Source organism: Anas platyrhynchos, chromosome 1 (genome assembly GCF_047663525.1).
Source record: "Anas platyrhynchos isolate ZD024472 breed Pekin duck chromosome 1, IASCAAS_PekinDuck_T2T, whole genome shotgun sequence".
Classification (NCBI taxonomy): Eukaryota; Metazoa; Chordata; class Aves; order Anseriformes; family Anatidae; genus Anas; species Anas platyrhynchos.
Window position 1 is genome coordinate 8,709,825 of NC_092587.1, and position 21,826 is coordinate 8,731,650.

Below are 21,826 nucleotides of genomic sequence, written 5' to 3' on the forward strand. Positions count from 1 at the left end.
ACTCAGGCAGCTCTGAAGACCTGAACACACTTGTGTGTTCATTTCACTGCTAAAAATGTCTTTCAAGGGAAGGTTTCATCCTCTTCCAAATGCAAAGTGTTTAGGGAATGGCACAGCTCCATCTTCCCGGAATGGCTGAGCATATACTAAGGCAGTACAGCCGGAAGTGAGCAGAACTTTCCCCTGCAGTTACTTTGTCTCACAGCTGTAGCTGCTGCAGTGTAGTAGCACACACGTCAGCCAAGGGCTAGGAAACTGCTTCTTCCCATTCCCTAAGAGCAAGGATAAGAAAGAGCATGCAAAGTATTGCTTACATGCTGAGGATGAAGAAAGGTAGGAGACAGGAAGAGAGGAAGAAGAAGTAGCTGTATTGAAGAAATATGGAAAAGGAGAAAAATGAGAGAGAAAGAAAGAAGCCGGTGGTGGATAGAGGAAGAAGAAGCAGGGTGGGGTAGCTAAGGAAGTGTCTACAACCACAAGAGCACTCCAATAAAACTCTGTTTGTCACATATCTTCTGTGTTCAGACAGCAATTAAAAATGAGGTACTTTAAGGGGCAGAAGTCTGGGCTGTAAAAGTTAAGATGCAGATATTGCAGTGAATCATAGGGGTACCAACATGATGCCATATAGTAGATTTCCTTCATTCTTTGCCCCAGTTCTAAAAATACAAATGCAAAAAATCATATACCCATAAAACCACATATATAAAACCACTCAAGTCAATTAAAATATCTTTTTACTAGAGGTGTACAATTAAGAATATATTCTACACCTATGTTGATATAATATGTTACGATCTTTAATTACATACCTCATCTTATATTTCCATTTTTTTCCTGATTAATTAATTGAATAATTCTTCAGTATTTCTTTTTATGACTTATATTTAGCTATTAGATATTGGTGCATGCTGTTCGTAACCCAGAAATTATTACTATTCTCCACAACACCTCTCAGTACATAGTCCTTAATTAATTTATTAATTTATTAATTAATAATTAATTTATTTCCTAGATGTTTTATCTGTCATTCTTATTATTATGTTATGCTTGTAAAATTAGGACAAGGTAAGCAAACTGTCTACCAAAAGATTACTACTAGGGCCTGATTTTTGAGCAATACTCCATATTTTATGTCTTTAAATACACTACATTAATTCTCAGAGCAAAGGTGTGTATTCTGATTCATTCATTCTGTAGCTGGAGATAAAATATGACTCTCATACAAACTGCAGAAATAGTCAAGCACAGAAGTGACATTCAGCTTCCCCAAGCAACACATCTTTGCTGTCGACTAACCCATTTAACATCCTTATTTCAACTTCTACAACAAATGAAGAAAATTATCATATACTAATCTCATTCAATACTACCTTTCACAGGACACCAATTCTGTTACCGAGGAAGGGAAGTTCCTGTGTTATAATTCGTACATAAAAAACATGTTAAAGACTTTATGAGTAGTCTGGACACTCAAAGAATACATTTGTATTACAAAATTGTGCACCCTGTTTTGCTGTCTGGGGAACATACCCCACTCTGGACATCATCACCAGTGATATACCCATATTTACACCCACAAACATGTATCACGCAGAGAAAATATGGCCAGGTACCAAGACAAAGACATACTTGCTGTGACCAGTGCTGATATGAATGGTCAGGGGATCAGACTCCTACATTTCGACATAGCACACAAGGAAAGGCAAGACTGAAGACAACCTTGGGTTTTTAAAACAGAATTTATAATATAAATTATAATAGCTATGCACTTATAATAGCTATGGTAGTAATTTAAATCTAATAAATAGGAACATTATACTCAGATGACTTTTTCATATTATTATTAAATGCATCTCATTCCCACTAAAATTATAACACAAGGTTTGCCATTGACATAAATTGAAGCAGGATCTAATATCCACACCTTGCTTTTTCCATCTTACCTAAGCAAGCTAACAATATGCAATTCTGTCTTCTCTGTTTAAGGATGACAATGCTAAATCAATAGCTCAACATAGAAATTAGCCACTTTTCAGAAATGTCTAGCTTCATGAAGTTTTTCATATACATGTTTTTACTCCTTTTAGGAGTGAACCATTCATATGATATGGGGAAAATAAAAGCAGAAGATTACTTCCTGGTGCCAGGAATTCTTTTGAAAAATTGACTGTATTAGCACATTTCCTTAATATTCAAAAAATGAGCCTTTGAATATATTAATTTACAAAGTCAAGTGTCCTCCTGTTTTCTAAATTATTTTTGCTTTAAATGTATAACTTTTGTTATACATTTGTATATATGTATATATATATAACATATATACATATGTATATATACATATATGTATATGTATATATAACATTTTGTTATACATTGTATAACTAAAGAGATACTTCACTGTTGCATCAAAAACAGTTTTTTTTTTTTTTTTTTTTTTTTTTTTTTTTTTTTTTCTGTTTTAGTAAGCCAGCTTATTTCCATGGCATGCATCATTTAATTACACATGTAAAATACAGTTCCAATCGTATAGCTCTGTGAGCCTCATTTAAACTGTCTGTGACATTGCAGTAATCACAGTACTAAGAAGCGGGTGTTGCACAGCTATGAATGGCTGGAACGTGGTAAATTTGTCATGCCTAGAAATTAGCTTCCATTTCTGCAGCTGTGCTTGCTCCACCGGAAGAGGAAGGAAGATCAGTAAAATCATGCTTTTCTGGTAATATTAGCAGCTGTAATTCTGAATGCCTGTGAAGATCAAGAAAAATCTGCCCAGTGAGGAAGTGCTGGTTTTCTCAAATCTCTTATTTTACTTGATATTTAATTCATTTTAATGATTTTTTTATTTGTTGGGAAAAATGTCTAAGATTACTTTATAGCGTAATGTGAGATCTGTATATGAGAGTTAAGATCTCAGTGTCAGATGATTTTTAGTCATGAAATAGATTTTGCCTGATTTGTCTCAAAAATCCTTTATGGAGGAAGTGAATATTGAGACTTAAATGTATTCTATGTTGGAGGCAGATGGGCATTGCTGTCCATGTGATTTAAGAGTCTCACACATACTGTACACTAAGTATAAACTTAAAGGGGTTAATGATGTTTTAGTAACAGGAAAAACGAACAACCTTCTTGCATTTTTTTCCCGTTTTAAACTAGTGAACTTGGAGGTCAGATCCAACTATATGTTGCATTTTCTGTCATATAATTATCACATATATAATGTCCTGGAGAACAGCCTCCAGTCAGTGACATCAACAGTTTACATAGCAGTTGAACTAAGAATAACCTTAGAGAACTGACCCGTATCAACCTCTTAACAGTGTAAACAGCCTGTAGCTCACAACAGTTTTCTTTTTTCATGATCACAAAAGGGCCTCGATTGGATGAAAAAAGAATTGTGTTCACAAATACCAAACTATTCTGTTGAATGTTCACTTGATTGAATCTCAGTAGATGAGAGAAAAACAAAAGAATAAGACTTTGGGAAAAATGACTAGTGCCTTGTAAAAAGGAGGATGAGACAACACTGAAAATTGGTTCCTTAGAACAAAAATGTAGTGATTATAAATGATCGATTGTGTCAACTTTGAAGAGGGTCCTGTAAACAGTATTTCTCTAGTTGCACTTTTACTAAAGACAGTTGTAAAACATAACCAATTCTTAGCTTTGAAGATCCCAGCCTTGCTCTCTTTCTATGCACTAATTTGAGGGCATGATCCTCTTGACGTCAGTGTGTGTCTAGCAGTGGACATCTGTGGTTGCAGCACAGGTCCTCAAGGCACATCCTATTTCCTTTTCCTCCCTCCCCATTTCTGCTGTTCCATATATAGATGAGTTCTTCAAACAAGGGCTGAGGGATTAAGAGGATATCTGTTCTGAAGTCAAAGTCATTTGGAGATAAATAAATACACAAAGAAACAGCAGAAAGAGACAGACACAAATTTTTGTGTATCACACTGGAGCACTATCATAGAATCGTAGTCATAAAATCATAGAATCACAGAATGGCTTTGGTTGGAAAGGACCTTGAAGACTATCTAATTCCAACACCCCTGCCATGGACAGGGACAACTCCCACCAGACCAAGTTGCCCAAAGCCCCATCCAACCTGGCCTTGACCGTTTCCAGAGATGGGCCATCCACAGCTTCTCTGGGCAACTTGTAACAGTGCCTCACCACCCTCTGAGTAAAAAATGTCTTTCTAATACCTAATCTAAATCTACCCTCTTTCAGTTTATTACCATTACCCCTTGTCCTATCACTACATGCAAAGAGTCCCTCCTCAGCTTTCCTGTAGCTTTCTTTAGGTACTGGAACCTATGAGGTGTCTCTTGAGCCTTCTCTTCTCCAGGCTGAATAACCCCAACTCCCTCAGCCTGACTTCAGCCTGACTTAGTAACTAAGTACTCCAGCCCTTTGATCATCCTTGTGGCCCTCCTCTGGGCTCTCTCCAGCAGGTCCATACCATTCTTGTGCTGGGGACACAGAGCTGAACGCAGGGCTCCAGGTATGGCATTCTACTTTGTGATCCATATCCTGGCTGTCCTGGAGAAGTACGTTGTGTTGTACCATAGGGTTTCATGGTTAAAATATTACTGGAGACACCAAAGTTTTATGTTCAACTTATCTTGCAGCTTTGAAAAGACTTTACAGATCCCCCCGCGTCACACATGCAATCTGGATTGTTCTGAAAAAAGATTTCTAAATAATATGTAATGCAACTTTTGTCTATGTGACATCCATTGCTGCCAGAAAGAGAAATAACTGTAAATAATAATAATAATAATAAAAAGTAAAAACTCTGACATTCTAATATTTAATGATACCTCATGCCTATATACTACCAACTGACAAGAAACAATTGGAAAGTGCACATGGTTAGCCTGTGCAGACACACATATCTGATACCTGTCTCAACATTGCCTAAGAAGCCTATAAGACAGGTATTGGGTCCACCTGCATTTCTGCATGTGGGACTCTGAATCTGACAGAGGCTGTTAAGCACAAGTCCAGCACAAATAACCAACATGTAAAGGAATTAATGTAGATATTTAGTGACCTCTCATTTTAATGGTTTAATAAGAGGTTAACTCCTGTCAGTATCAGAAAAAACAAACAAACAAACAAACAAACAAACAAACAAAAAAAAACCAACAAAATTATAATTATGATAATTATGCTGCATTTAGCCAAGTGTAAGTATTATGCAAGGCCAAGCTATTTTAATGCGATTTGTTTTTATTTTCATTTCTGGAAGTGGTTCTTTCCTAATGCTAGTGCAAAACTATTTTAAAAGTCTACCTCTGCATTAGCTAATTGAATTACTGTGTTACACTTGCTTTTTAATCAAATAAAATGTATCTGGAAAAATTGAAAAAAAAATGTTTTCCTAAATATCTTAAATTTCCTGAAAACAATAATTTTCTACATTTAAACCACATTTGTTTTAAAGAATATCCATCCTGTGCAGTTACCACAGATGATGACTACGTGACTTAAACAGTGCTTCCCTACAGCAATTGCATTTCTTTGCATGCCTAGCAATTTAGAACAAGGACATTAATTTGCCTTGAGAGATCAACCAGTCATAATGGAAAAGCTGAAATATTAATGCCCCAACTGTCATTTATAAATATTCTCTTTTCTCATTCAGAACATGAGAAAATAAAAATAAAAATAAAAATCTGGCTTATGTCAGAATGGGAACCCCCTGTGGGACAGGAAAAAGCAGTCACATGTGGGAAGAGCAAGCAGGAACCTCTAAAAACAGGTTTTGTGCCAACAGAGGAAGTGTCTATCCCACTGGCAGGTAAATCTGCTCACAGAGGTCCCTGACCTTCCCCTCCCTTCCTGAGAACACACCTCTTCCACTCAGCCCTGCCAAAGTTTATGCTCTGCTCATGGATTCACACTGGTCAGCTGCTTGCTGTTTCACAGACCTGGTTCCACCTCCTCACTGTATCTCTTCAGCCTCCACATCCAACTGAATATGTTTTGGTGGAGTGGAGAAAACAGAAAAGCTTTTCAAAGTGAGTGATGTGGAATTTTGTTTACCCTCAGAGGGACTGTGGGAAGCATGTTGAAGGACCATCAGCACTTAAGAGATCTTATAGGCTCTTTTAAGGCTTCATGGCAGCTGAGACAACATAACACCATGCTACTTCTGGAAGGAGGACGTCTCCCTCCCTGCACTTCTCTCCCTTTTTACCTGCTCCCAGATGCATGGACCTGCCCTTTCTCTTGCACTAGTTCCAGCTCTCATGAGCTCCTTTGGCAAGGATCTGTTAGTATTTAGGATTTTACATCTTATTTAGCTTTACAGCCTGACCATACAGCTTGTCAGGGCTCTGGTCCAATGTTTGGAGTCAGAGAGAAGAATAGCCCACGTGACTTCTTGCTATACACTCAGAGCTAGATCCTCAGCTGATTAAATTGTTGCAGGTCACAGTGGTTAAACTGAAGGTCTGGCTCCAAGTCATGATCAAAGTGAAAGCAGGGTGTGTGTCTGTGTGGAGCGTGTAGAGGATAGGGGAGGTTGGGACATACAGTTATTCAATGTTTCCATAAAAATCTGTGTTGCACACAGACACTGGTTACAACTGGTATATGATAATGCTAGTAGGGAAATTGCAAATAGGTTTCAATAATAGAAATTACAGGCAAAAACCAAATAAACAAAACAAAACACTGTTTTATATATTTTTTATTATTATTATTATTTTTTCTTCCCTGTCTATGAACTGTTCTTTTAAGTTTTGAAAAGAGGCACTAATGAAGTAACTGAGCAAATAACTCTGGTTGGCAGGAACTCTCCTTTGCGCTGTCAAGTCACCTACTTCAGGAATAGCTCATGCTACTCTGTATCTCTCCTAAGCCTGTTAGTATCAATATTAAGGTGTTTTCCAGTCCCAAGCCATCTGACACTTATTCCAACTGAGTTGTTCATGCCTCTGCAGTTCAAGGTCTCTTGTCTTTCACATGAAGGCCTTGACTGCTTTGTTATGAACATTACTCTCATTAAGGAAGCTGGCAAATAGACTTGAACTTGGTGAAAAAAAAAAGTATTCTTAATACATATGACCTTTTGAAAAACACTATATTTCATATTCAACAGATATAGGCTCAACAACGCAAATTCTGGCATCAGATTAGCAGCCTGAGAACTCAGGTCTTAGCAAAAAGAGGCAGGCTCCCCAAAAGACTTGCCAGCACCTATCTATGGTGTCAGACCAGCTGCTGAGCAAATCCAGACTTCTGTGGCCAATTAGACCTTAGGTTTACATGAGAAACATCCTTGCAATTTCAATTCCTGGAGAGTGAAATCCACAATACAATTCTCATTTGCTTCAAGTATGAAACAAAATCCAATTCTTTTACCTCTTAAGGATGACATTTCACCTACAGAGCAAAAATTGAGTAAAGATTTAAACCTGTGTCCAGTTCTGTACAACTGATACTAGATAATATAGGTAGAAGAAACAGCACAACCTGCTGTTTTATCCCATGGATATATAGGCTATAGAAGTCTTTCTGTAAGGTGCTGTGTGCATCTTCAGATAATGCTATGTTCTCGGAAGTTTCTCCAAAGAAACAGTTACGTGAAAATTGCAGCTCCAGGTGCTGCAAAATACTTCAGCCCTTTTCATATCACTCAAAAAAAAAAAAATTAAAAAGTAAAAAAAGTTGAAAGGTTGGTATTTTTTTGAAGGCAAAAGCAATATGGTAACAGTCATTTAAAACAAACAAACAAACAAACAAACAAACAAAAACAACAAACAGGTAACACTGAATATCACAGAATCACAGAATTGTAGGGGTTGGAAGGGACCTCAAAAGATCACCAGGTCCAAACCCCCTGCCAAAGCAGGTTCCTCAGAGCAGGCTGCCCAGGTAGGCGTCCAGACAGGCCTTGAATATCTCCAGAGAAGGAGACTCCACAACCTCCCTAGGCAGCCTGTTCCAATGCTCCGTCACCCTCACCGTGAAGAAGTTCTTTCGCATGCCAGTGCAGTGCTCTAACTTGCAGCCATTGCCCCTTGTCCTATCCCCACAAACCACTGAGAAGAGGTTGGCTACATCCTTCAGTTCCCCACCCCTCAGATATTTATATACACTGAGGAGATAAATAAATAAAATATAATAAATATAATTTTGTGTGCCATGCTTTGACAAAAGAGCAATGTGTCTTAAAGTGTTAAATATGATCACTGCATAATATTTTTAACACCTGGACATACTTGCAAAGTGCAATACACATCTCCAGCCAAGCAAGAAAGAATGAGTCCACTGCTGCAGACTGAAATGTGTTCATTCATGCAAGTTAATACAAGTTCCAGACCCCAGTATGATTTTGATGATAGATATCTACAAGGTGCAATGTACTGTCAGTGCACTTTGTATGTGTTGCACATTTCTCAGAGTGTGGACTAATCTCCACACTTTCTAATTACAGGTCATATGATTATGCACCTAAAGGTAGGTGGAAAGTTTGTAATATGAGATGATAGACTAATTGAAGCAGTAAAACTATTTCACAAACAATGAGTCAAGTCTCTTTAAATAAGCCAGTCAAGGATTTTAATTACCAATATTTCCAGCTGAAGCTTATCACTGATCTTTTGCTTTCTGTATATTTGCTTTTATATTGTCTCATAGATTGGAGTATACATGAGGCTGGGAAAGGGTTAACCAGGGCAAAAACTGAAATTTTAATGAGAGTGAGTAGACCAACAGTATTCAGCTGAAGGTGTGGGGTTTTTTTGTTTTGTTTTGTTTTTTTTTTAATTAATTTTTTTCTCCAGGTTCAATGAATTTGGAGTTGAACCTGGAGTTGTTTGCTATTGTGGCTTTATTAATGGGGAATTTTGCAATGGCTTTAAGAATAGGTGAGCTGATGGGTTGCTCCCTCAGAATAGATGAAAGATTTTGTTCTTAGAGAACTACATCCCCTTACCATTGGGATACTTTGAATAAAATAAAAACAAGATTAAACAAGATTGCAGCAGAAGAAAGCACATTTAATTCACATAACTCAGATGATTTACCCATTATGTGTGAGACTGACAGCCAGGCTGAGAATCTGTATGAGATAAATGAAAAATAGGTAAGTGAAGCCCTGACAACTGAAACAATTGAAAAAGAGGAAATTGAGGTGATTTTTTTTTTTTTTTTTTTTTTTTGCATAGTCTACCTTTCACTTAGAGAGGAGCTTTGTTGTCCTTTAAGTCCATCCGTGTGCCAGGCATTCCTAGTGGAAAGGCATGTGTGATTAGATGATGCCAACAATTACCTACACCAAGTACCAATTCTCTTACGCTTGCCAGTCATTTTTGAATTCATATTGAATTACGTCTGTAATGCTTATGCTTTTAACATCCATGGTATTTAAAAGGAGAGAAAAAATAAAAATAAAAATAAAAATAAAAATAAAAATAAAAATAAAAATAAAAATAAAAAAATAAAAATAAAAAAGGAGGATTTAATTTTATCTTGGCAATAACAGTGAGTTTGCTTTCCTTGGCAATTTTTCAAGAAAGATAAACTACTTAGAATAAAGGAACCTTACTAATCCATGGCCTCAGATTTTTTACACACACAAAAAAAACAACAAAACAAATGTTTCACTCAGATACATTTTCAGTTGTGCTGTCTAAAAAGTTAATTATTTTGTTTGGCTCTTTGAAGGTTGTGAATTGAGCCTTTGCATTTTGTGCACCAACTACATGAAGTCACAAGACAGCTTTTAATCACCTCCGCAATAATAACACTTTACAAGTTATTTGTGCAGCTGTTTCTCTAGTCAAATTTATTTGCAGTTACTAAAATACACTTCCATAAACATAACTGACAATTGTTTAGCTCGTGCTTTAACAGAGTGTATTTTTGGTGGTTAGCACTTACCTATTTTGTTTTACTGGATTACCATTTTTGCAGACTTAAAATACACAGAGCCAGACAAAGACAGCACTGTATGTTGATTATACCACAGGCTATGAAGTAAATGGACTGAATGTTCTTTAGTAGTCTTGACTCTGATCTTGCAGAAGCACCTCCTTGCAAGTGACCTCTACTAATATGAAAGAGAATCAGGTCCCACATCACACCAGAATTTAATATAGTTTACATATATATAGTTTACATATATATACATACATACACATAAATAAATGTGTTTCTTTTTATGGGAGCAGTAGCCCTCATAAAGCAGACTGGAAAATAAGATGATATTCCTTTCCTGATGAAAGATACTAAAGTATCTTGACAGGACTGCACGGAGTGATCTATTGCTTAGTTACTATTGACTGTAATGATGATTTGAGGAACATTGTGCATGAAGGAGCTACTTATGTTTTCTCTGTGTTGTAAAATGTTGACATTTGACATATGTGAATAACTGTTTCCAAATAGGGATTTGGGACATTTTACTCTTACTTATTGCTAGAAGTGCCTGCAATTTGACATGGAAAGTGCCCTGAAATGCTTTAACGACTGCAGCAAAGCATTCTTGAATTTTTGAGCAATCTTTGAAAAAGTTCTCTTTCCAGTGTCACCTCCTGAGGCTGTAATACCTTCCTGTAGATCAACACAGTCTTGAAAGAGGAACATAAGTGCCTAACCCCAAACTATGTAGTAGAATATGAGGTAGTTTGGGGCCTACCTAGAAACAGAATCAAGATTTTTACATTATGTTGTGCCAACAAAAAATTGTGTTTTCTCTGCTCCCAGTGATCCATATCCTTTTGAAAAAGCCCTGCTGTACCATGAATATGACATTTTCCTCAAGGCCAAATAAAATCCATTGTATAGCAATGAGCCACATGGCATGCACAACAAATCTGTGTCCATGTTGAGCTGCAATTAAACAAAATAAAGCTTACTTCTTGCAATAATTAGTAGAGATTCATAGATGGGAACTATTCATACAAATACATCTGGGGTTAATTGTATGTTTGAACTCAGAATACTTCAGGAATTAAGTAATTTGCTGTATTTATGCTATTTTGACACTTCTTTACCCCAATAATTTAGTTGAGGATTCACGCAATAAAAATGTGAATTGTAATGGATATTTTCCAGCATGTGAAGGAACTTGCTCACATCTAGAGTAAAATGACATGATGCTTGCCTTTCGACTGTGAAAATTACCAAATTATACATATGTAGTGTTCAAATTCAGGATCTTTTAAGGATGTCATTAGATGCAGCTGTTTTGAAACAGGTTGAGATCCCTTTCTGCATTGTCCATCATTACACACAAAAGTCTGGCCACAAAGGCAATTCTGAATCTTCATGAACTATTTCCAGATTGCTCTGTTCTTACACCATGCTGGGGTGAGGAACAACAGTACTGTCACCAAATACATGAGCTCAGGTTAAGAAGTCTAAATATGTTGTGTAAATGTAAATACATATTACCAGAATGCAATGACATTTTTTCATCAGAAGTTTTACACAGTGGCTCTGATGCCATATATTGTTTAAGTAAGCAATGATCAAGCTGTTGTGAGCTGAGACCTCTGAAACAGTTTCCTAAATGACTAAAAAATAGTTACTAATCTATCTTCTGCCACTCAGCAGTGAAATATTAACCCAGTTAGGGAGTTTGCTGTTTAATTTAATGGCCATTTAATGGCCAGACTGGAGTCTGTGAAGAAAAAAGTGTTTAATTTTCAGTAAAACAGTATATACACACTATAAACTGAATGGTGAATGTGCACTTATAAAAGACCATACCTGTAACTAACTTTGTTTCTGTGCACTGCAAGAAAACTATTTCTACACTAGACAGGCTTCAATGATTCAAACCAACAGCTTTCTTTAAACAGAATATATGCTCTGGAACATGAATGGGCAAATATGCTTTTCATGGTAAATTCTTCCAGTGTGATATCCTAGGTCATATTTAAGATATTTGGCTGTGATGGGCAATTTCAACAGATAAAGCTGGGTTGTTTTGTTTTTATCTGGTGAGAACAATGATTAATTTGGCTGTAATTTAATCAATTCTCTGTTAATGTTTACTTGACAACTTGTATTAGGTCATGTTTCAGTTTTAATCTTATCAGTGGCCGTGTTCGGAGTCTTATTTCCAAGCTTTTTTCAACAGTAAATAACTGTCCAAACCTGACTCTTCACCACTTTGCAGCTTATGTTGTCATTTACATTGGTAAGAAATCAGTGTGAAGTGCTGTCATTTTAATCTGGAACATTTTACAAATGTTTTCCTTATGACACAGTGAAATAAATCACTGTACAAGGAACCAGGCAGGGCTCATTCCCATTTGGGCATTTCACCTATGAGACAACATTTTCCCTCTCTGTTGTAGCTGTCCTAGGTGGTTCTCTACTAAGAAATACTAGAAGTGTTAAGGAATAGACAACAATTCTTTTGGGATGGACATTGCAGAGATTCTTTCTACCAAATAAGAAAGAAATAGGAAATAAGAGTCTCAGTGCACTTCTTTTAGATATGTAGAGAATCAGGTTGAGATATTTTGGCAAGTGACATGCTTGCAAAGGGCAATGGATTTCATCAAGGCAATGAAACCAAGTGCTATTGAGCATTTGCACAAATATATTGTATATCCTTACTCAGATCACGTTTCTACTTGACGATGTGAAGGAACTGTTCCTTGTATTCTACATTTTAGTTACCCATCCCACACAGACCAGCACTATGACAGGACTGGAAGCTTGTCCTCAAAAGAGATTGAGGAGTCATGTAACAGAGGATGATTTAGGTTGCTGAAATACAGTAGCCTCTGAAATCCATCTCTATCTCCTGTTTATTTGTGTTAATGCCTGTAAATTACTAATTACTAGATATTGTTATCCCTCATTTCTTTCTCTCCCTCAGTCCTATGTACTAAGTGTTAGAGACAGTTGTTGAATAGGGGTTAAATTTAGACTGCAGAATTTATAAGGAATGCTATATGCAATGGATTGGGTAATCTAGTAATACAGCCAGCTCTTACATCATGGGTGGAGCAGAGAAAGACATTTGCTCAGAAATGCAGAGGTGGTAAACAATATTTTAGAGATCAACTGAGAAGAATCTAAACAGCCCAAGAGAGCTAAAATCTTCTTTTTCACTGTGGTCAGCGTCAGAGAATCCTTTCCCAATAAACAGCTCCATCACATCCAGTGCCAAGAATTTCCGGTCTGGAAAAACAAGGGAGGAGTTTTATAGAGTCTGTGACATCTGATGAAGATGTATTTACATCACACAAAAGTTAAGAGTAACTGGAAGTTGCTGTCCTATAACAGAGAGCCCAACAACACTGAAAGTGTCAGGAGTAATGTATCTTTACCTCTTTCTGTGTGAAAACACACTATTGGAGTAAGATAAGTTTCAGAAATTTGGAATTTAGAAGGCATTTATTTTCCCTTTTTAAAATTTGTATTTATTTTTAACACTGGTTATTAGCCAGGTAGCTAACAGTTTCTTCAGACAGTTCTACTGTAAGTAGTAGTTTGGGTGGGATTTAAGTATTTCTAGTACTGTGCTATCCACAACTTTTTCCTCAGTGATCTTGCTGTCAACTGATAAGCAAGTCTTTTAAACTGTTACCGATTTGCAGAACAGTGACATTTTTGTCTTCACAAAAGGTAGGCAAGAAAGAATAGTGCTGGTGTAAAGCAGCATAAAGTTTAACTTTTGATTTAGTTTTTTAAGGTGAAGTAAGTTTTTTTCAAAGTACTGCAAAATAAATCCCACTTAAGGGAATAGGAGCTGTAATAAAGACAATTTGTTTTAAGACTGTACCTAACAGTATTCAGCAGTGAGCCAGACAAAACCACATAAGCTTAAGCAAAAGTGACAGAGCCAAAAAAATAATTGTAATAATTCTGTTCCAGGTAGTCATATGAATAAAGTTATTATTATTATTATAATTGTTTTTCCCATGGTGCTGTTAGCCATCAACAAGACTTCATCTTTTGCTTTGCCTATCACACGTTTTTTAAGAGACCTTGGGGAATTTTTTTTTTTTCCTTCTTAATTTTGATCCAGAGTTTCTCTTCAAAATGCTGGCTGTGGTTTTAATCATGACCAGGAAATGTAAGTAACTTGTGCTTTAAGTCTAACCTCTTTAGCAGGAAGGATACATTGTCCATCCGGTGCCAAGAAGATGGAAATATCCTTAAGTTTGTATTCAATTAAATACAGGATTTACTTTTCTGTCCCAAAATTTGTGAATGGTTTAGCTTGGAGAGGTTGCTTGTGGAAGAACTGATTCACATGTTTACTTTTGTTCTCCCCAAATTAGAGACTGACCAACATGACTATACTGTCGTTGTGCTCTTTTCTATATGTTATTTGTGTCCTCATCCAAAATTACGTCTGCAAAGTTTTCAGTGAGCAAAAGATTTCAGGCTCTTTACTTTATGGCTTTTTTTTTTTTTTTTTTTTTTTTTTTTTTTTTAATGGGGAAAAACATAGATTCTTTCATTAGTTTCATAGAGAAGCATATTTTTTCTTAATCACCTTTTGAAGGGGAATGAAAGCCACTACTACATCACAGTAAAAGTTATGTTGAAAATGTATGCTTTTAAAAGGGTTCTAACAAGCTATAGCCAGAGCTGTGCCCTAACTTTCCCCACAGAGAGTACAAGGGTGCAGGAACGGCAACTGGTGCCAACTCTGTAAGGAAAGTACAGACCCCAGGAGCTTAGAGGTATTAGTAATCAATGCTCCCCTTAATATGCCTCTATATTGCCTTTTTTTCAATACTATTACCTTTTTTTTCAATACTATGCTTTGGTATACCTACGCTCGATGGGTGTTGATTCAAGTTTCAGTTCTCAATTAAACTTGTAGTAACTGCAAATATAATTGTAGAGATTTTCTGTATTACCACCAAAAAATGAATGGTAGGCAATGGAAAAAATGAACCTTACGCCAAACTTTCTATACTTAAAGTGTCCCTACAGTACTTTAAGGGGCATACAGAAAAGATAGTGAGATACTCATTACCAGAGAGTGATATGACAAGGGGTAATAGTTTTAAACCAAAAGACAGTAAATTAAAGCTGGATAACAGGAAGAAGTTATTCTTCCTGTGTGGAACAGGTGGTAATGGAACAGGTTGCCCAGAGAAGCTGTGGCTGCCCCATACCTGGAAGAGTTCAAGGTCAGGCTGGATGGGGCTTTGGGCAATGTGATCTGATGGGAGGTGTCCCTGCTCATGACAGGGGGTTGAAATTAGATGATCATTATGGTCCTTTCATCCCTATGATTCAACACCTTACAGTTGTTACCTCCTTCCCCCAGTTCTTCTCATCCTTACATGCCTGCCACACCTACCAGCTGTTTCCAGTTCCTTGCTCTTCTCTGTGCTATTGGCCTTTATATGTTGCTGCTTTATATATTGAGCACCAAATATGGTGAAATATTGATCCTTGGTCCTGTGTATCCATGAGTATGACAATATAAACACACATTAGTTTTCTTACAACGCAGTAAAGATATAGCTCTTTTTGTTTCTAATTTCTGCCAAGGAATGTGATTCTTTTATGTCAGAGAGGCAGTTTATTAAGAAAGTTTCATACAGGAAAATCTTTGCGAAAGTAAATATTACCCAATTTGGAAGTAGCAACACCCCTCTCTCCCTCTCCCACAAAGAAAACCAAGGAACTTGGTTTGAAAGGAACTGTATTATGACCCTGGAAAGACATGCTTGAAGACTGCAGTTATGTCATTGGCATACTCCATGCTGGTTGAATATATTTATAAAAGACACCAATGAGTCATATGTAAACATTTTGATTATAAAGATTTTCTTCATTTTCCCACAGACTTGCTGCTTTCAAACAGCTGCATCCCATTCCTAGGATCTACGGAGGGGCTTGATTTTCGAACCCTGCTGCTAGATGAGGAGAGGGGCCGGCTGCTAATTGGGGCTAAAGACCACATCTTCCTGCTCAACTTGGTTGATTTAAACAAAAATGTAAAAAAGGTCAGTTTATTTTCCACAGAGTTCATCCTATAAATTCAATTTTGTTCCTTTTTATCTATTTTTTTTTTCTTCACTGGGTAACTCTGATCTGTTGTGTGATGGACTTAATATTTATAATGTAAATAGTTAGTATTAATCTCACCTTCCATAGTTATACAGGTTATCTTTAATAAAATGAATTTCTCATGGTATCTGACCTTCTGTGAGATTGAAGTCCTACAAGAGGTCACCCACCTGTAGGAGCCCTGCAGTGCATTAAAACAAAATATCAACAAATTGGCAAACATGCACCTGTAAGTGCTTGTTTTTTGCTCTTTTTTTTTTTTTTTTTTTTTTTTTTTTTTTTTTTTGTCATGGTCACCCTTCTGAAATAAAAGCATTTGGAAGATGGTAACTGCAGGCAGATCATTCATTGTTTTCTGGCATCACTGGGATTACATTACTCTGATATTAAACACAGCAGAGGCAATTTGGGTGGTTTAAATTATGGCAATGTTACTGGCAATTTAATATTAATATTTACACTAATATCTGGAATTGCTAGTGATATGAGAATCTTCCACTGGGATCCAGTGTACTCTCTGGCCCTTGCCCTGTGACAATGTGTTAATTCCAGATAATAAAAAGGCAATGTAGCCTTCAATATTTCTAGTACACATGGTGAAACAGAGTTTTTGTAAGCACAATTGACGGCTACATATAAAAAACAGATGCTTGTACAGAAACACGCACAGAAACAGCTTTTCTGCTTTTTCCAGACATGCTACTTACTGAAGAAAATTTAAATTCTCAGCTGTTTGATATATTCTTTAAGCTCCAGCAGGAGGTATTAAGTGACTATATTTTGCTGTCAGCTCTGAAGTGGTAACTGATCCTAAATTAATATGATGGCAGCACAGGGCTTAACAGGTGTAACAGGAGATGATTTTGCCCCACACTTAAATGCAACACTTGCTGTTGTCGTATACAAGTGTTTCTAGTATCAAGTTGTGTATCTTATTTTGACTTCTACAATGTTCCATAGACCACTTTAAAAATCTTTTTATTTATTTATTTTTATTTTTATTTTTATTTTATTTTTATTTTTATTTTTATTTTTATAATCCTTTAAAATTCATATTGTTCCAGGAGATTTCTTCCCTAGGATGCTTTATGAAACACCTCATGTTAATCTTCCATCTCAGTAGTTTGCTGAAAAACCAAAACCTTTTCAGGACATTGCAGTTATAACAGCATTATTAATATTGCAGATTCAGATTATGGATTGATTTTTGGCATAGGCTTTCTGTAGCAAACAAATTGTGTTTGTGTGAAAAGCAGACGCCTGTTTCTGTGGGTGCTGATTGCCTCCTGAGAGATCCTGAGTGCTGTCACTTTGTATTATGTTCAGTGGGGATTGATTAGTTCAGAGCTTTCTGGAGGCATTCACACCCTGGATAGTCTACCCCTCCACCCAAGTTGGTAACATTTCACTTTAGCCATATCACCATTGATTGTTATGGATGTTGCACTTTCCAAGAATTGCAGAAAGAAGATTGAGCCAGGAGAATTAATTTGTGATCAGGCAGTGCCATCAATCATATATGTTTTAGAGCAAAGATTCTAGATTTGAAGTAAAGTTTGCACTTCGTAAGCTATTTAATATGCCTAAATATCTGTAGTAACCCAGGGAAAAAAAAATAATAAAAAAATAAAATAAAATTCATAGCCACTAAGATATCTGGAGTAAAGAAAGAATTATGTGCAGTTTCAAATACATTTAACTATTCAGGTTGTCTTTAACTTTTCAGAGAAAACATTGAGGCAAAGTGTATTTAAATAGCTAAAAGTGACACTGAAACCTTGCAGAGCATTCTGGTTTGTTGATTTCCAAGGTCTCCATGGGCATTCAACAACCTTATAAACTTACCTGGTTGAGTACATGCCCACAAGGCAATGTCATACAGACGTCCTCCTTGGTTCTTCCGTTCTGGGCTGGTTGAAACGTGTGAGTGAGAGGAGAGAGGAGATGAAGGAAGTTGATTTTGTATAAATCTCAGTCACTGATGAGGTTTCAGTGCTCAAGGATACTCTCCAGTAGCAGGGAAGTGTCAGAAAGTAGCATTAGCCTGTGCTGTGTTTAGACTGACCGTGGTTTGCATTGGCTCGGGGCCAGGCGGCTGGCTTCCAGGCTCTCCCGGTGTGAGGAAACCACACAAGTTGGGACTGCGAGGGGCTGAAGTGTGTCCTTTGTCCTCTCCTGTCCTGGAGCAAGAGTAGTCTGAATTAATTAGAATATTAAGCATCTTCTGATTCAGATTACTTAATAAAAGTTCTCAGTTTCAGATATATATGTTTTTTGTATTAGTAACTACTGATACACCAAAAGGCCAAGTTATCATCCCTAACAGTTTATTCCCAGAAAATCCCTGTCTGTGGACATAAATACTTGGCAAAATTATATTGTAGTGTTCATATGTCTTGATATGAAGACATATGTCATCATATGTTCTTCATATGTCTCTGTGTTCATATGTCGTGAATAGTACTCAAAGAAACATTTAAAGCATTGTATTGTGTTCCCTCTCTAATGTATACACACACATCATTTCATAACTTCATTTTTGCAACCTAATTATTTACCTAAATTAATTAAATTAATTTAAATATATTAAGTTATGGCTTTATTTCCTGGTATAGTTTTTCCTGATGAAATAAATCAATAGTTCCTCCGGAGTTCCGATTTCTTGAATCATTGTATTTTTTATTCAATTTATTGTGTAATTGGTTGAAAACTTCTTAACTGTCAGCTCGAAAAAATCTACCCAGTTTCCAGTGCTTTCAAACCTTATTATAAAGCAACAGTAGCTAGAATAATATAACAGAAAAAGACTCCAGAACGAGTGGTGAGAATAAGAAAAATACAGATGACTAAAAATGTAGCTAAGGGATATAATTGTCTTTCTGTAGTATGAAAAAAAAATATCTGTGAACTTAAACTTGTCTTAAATAGCAGCCTGTAGCTCTTATTGCACAAATAGCATTATCTGTGCCATAGTCTTTTCTTGAAAGATTCTGAGGAGCCTGACAGATGTTGCAAGCTATTTACACACTGTAAAATAAAGAAAAGGCAGAGAAGAGCAGCAACCTATATTTATCAGGTCATTGCAAATGTAGACAAAAACTATGTCACAACCAAGTAAAAGTGTGGTGTAAAACAAAATTTTTACTAGCATGAGAGAATGAAAAGCTGTAGAAGAATTCCTTAGGAATCCTAATCTCTGGGATCTGTCTGAAAAGATGACTTCAGTCAATAGAATTTTCTTGTGAGTTTGCCTTAAAACTGTTATTTTAATATTCAAAAACAAACAAACAAAAACTAGAAACTAAATAATAAATACAAAATGTGATCAGCTGAGCAAACACATATGCAGTAGCTGTAAAGAAATTCTGCACCTTCCTGTAACTTGCGCTCACTACCAGTGTGAGCAGGGTTATATGTCAGCACTATTATCGCTGTGCAATCTGTGGTGTGACCCGCCCATCTCTGCAGGAATAGGAATGCTATCAAGGCCTGACAAGCTTTTGAAAGTCTGCCAACCTGCAGGAGCTGTCAGTGCTAGAAGACACAGCCACATGTGGGCCAAATAGATAAACATGTCAGATCCCCAACAGCAGCTTTGGAAGAAGCTGTTTTCATCTGCCCCAGTGTGTACTGGCACTAGGTCACAAATTATTGTTGCCTGGAGTATCCTTAGTTTGTGGTTGCTACCATTTTTTTGGCATTGCCAGGTGCAGCTGTCATGTATCCCATCCTTTAATCTCCTTTTGTACTGATTTCATCTGTGGGCATTTCACAGTAGAAAATACATATGCATATATTTATATATATATCATTTCAGTAAATGCTTATGAAATAGTTGTGAAGAAATTCTGCACCTTTTTATAACTCCAGTGCTTACTAACAGTGTTAATAGGGTTATAAGTCTATCTAAATATTACCACTGTGTGATACCTGCAGTGTGATGCACCCATCTCTGCAGGAATGGGGATATACTTGAAAAACATATGCATGTGTGTATATAAGTATATGTGTGGTTCTTATAAAAATATATATATAAACAATACCCTTCAGATATAGGTGCCTAATTTCATCTTCATTGCTCTGGTAAACCTGTCAGTCTATATAAATGTCTCAATTAGGAATGAAACCAGTGGGAATTAAGCCAGCATTGAAGGGAGGCTTTGGTTGTGCCACCATGCCGGAGCCTCAGGAGTACATGCACAGCCTGAGATGTTTATTGCAGCCTTGAAGCACAGTAACACCAAGATTAATCCTTCATAAAAAAATATGTGCTGTATATATTATATTTCAAAGGAATTTAGCTTTCTGCCTGTTAGCAAAAGCTGTAGACTGCTTGAGGATGACACTTCACCTGTCAGGTGAAAAAGGATTGCCAGGTGACATCAGTAGAGACCAGAGAGTTATCTGGAAGTCACTGGAGATTTCTAAGTTTTGAAAGAGGGGACACAAAGACCAAAAAAATCAAAAAAATAAAATAATCTCAGTGGCAGGGGAGGAGGATGGTCATGAGTCCGTTTGGCAATGTGTTGGTTTCTTTTCAGTCTGTTAGTAGAGAAGGTTCTGAGAAAAGAATGAGGGTGGTGTTGAGGTCTGGCAGGGCCATGTTTTCACCTTCCTTTCATGAGGAATTAGTTCCCAGGCATTAAAGTCATGCTCATGGCCCTGCTTTTGAAAGAAAAACAACCTTTCTGGATATTGCAGTTCATAAAGTACTAATTTCCACATGTTCTAGGGTATTTCCCATCCTTGTAAAATTCGTGGTAATAAAACTCTTCTATCATTTACAGTAAAACAAGACTGTTTCTATTGAGTATCTATGTAATTTAATGTGCTACTACCAAATGCTATTAACATTGTATAATGAAGCAGGATTGTAAGAAGGAGCTATGATGGTGTTTCAAGTTAGGGATGTCCAGAGATAACTGTGATAACTATGCTTGCTAGCCCTTGGAGTGCCCTTGCCATTGATCTATGTAAAGGTTGTTTTGAAGCTCTGGAAACCTTTAAGAGTCCATAACATTGTTTGATAGAGTGAAATTTAGGCAGCTGTGTAGACAAGGTGGAAGCTTTTAATTGATGTTTACAGACACAGAACAACAGACTGAGGCAAAACGTGGAGAAAGCATTATGTAACCAGGACAGAGATCTTAGGTGGAAGAGGGTGTCTCTGTTATTTCCTTTTGCATTGTTGCCATAAATTATTTTTCCATAAACATCCCCTGTTGTTTCTATATTTTACCCATATGTTTAGGTATAAAGAACAGCCAGTATCCTGCTCTCTGAAAACTCATATTGGGCTTTGACTTTTTCAAAAGTAAGATTTATTTTCAGTCTAAAGTGATAAACAAATGAGAAGCAAATTGCGTTTACCCTGAAAATGCTGGTTTATGGTTTCCTTTTAGGAGAAACAGACAGAAGGCTGAAGTCTGTTGTGGTTATACTGTGGAAAATGAAATGTAAGGCCATTGAAGCCTTTCAGGATGTAAATGAAATCAACATCTGGTTTGTTTTCTCTGAGGTTTCACACTTGCTCATAATGTACACCTGAAAATGCACTTTTCAGAAAACCCTTGAGTAGTGAAAGCATTGGCTACTTTTTCGGTTGTGCTTGGTATGGGTCAGGGTTTTAAGAGCCCTGTGGCAAGCTGATATCTGGCTTCATCTTAGACATGCAATACAAATAGCTCATTTAATTCGGACATCTCTCTTTAACAGCCACTTGCCAAATTTAAGCTACCAAAAATCTGCGAATGTATCATTTAAATATACAACTGTTGCTTCCCTATGACTTTCAAGTGCATTA

At 36.6% G+C, this 21,826-nt stretch overlaps 1 protein-coding gene across 4 annotated transcripts in view; it reads left to right on the forward strand.

Annotated features, from left to right (window-relative positions):
- The window catches only part of SEMA3D (semaphorin 3D), a 142,897-nt gene that overhangs the window by 47,323 nt on the left and 73,748 nt on the right, over positions 1-21,826 (forward strand). For all 4 annotated transcript variants that reach the window (XM_027460118.3, XM_027460093.3, XM_038186215.2 and 1 more), the window contains exon 3: positions 15,799-15,959. In XM_027460118.3, coding sequence (XP_027315919.1) covers positions 15,799-15,959 — 161 coding nt within the window. The remainder of the gene's footprint in view (positions 1-15,798; positions 15,960-21,826) is intronic.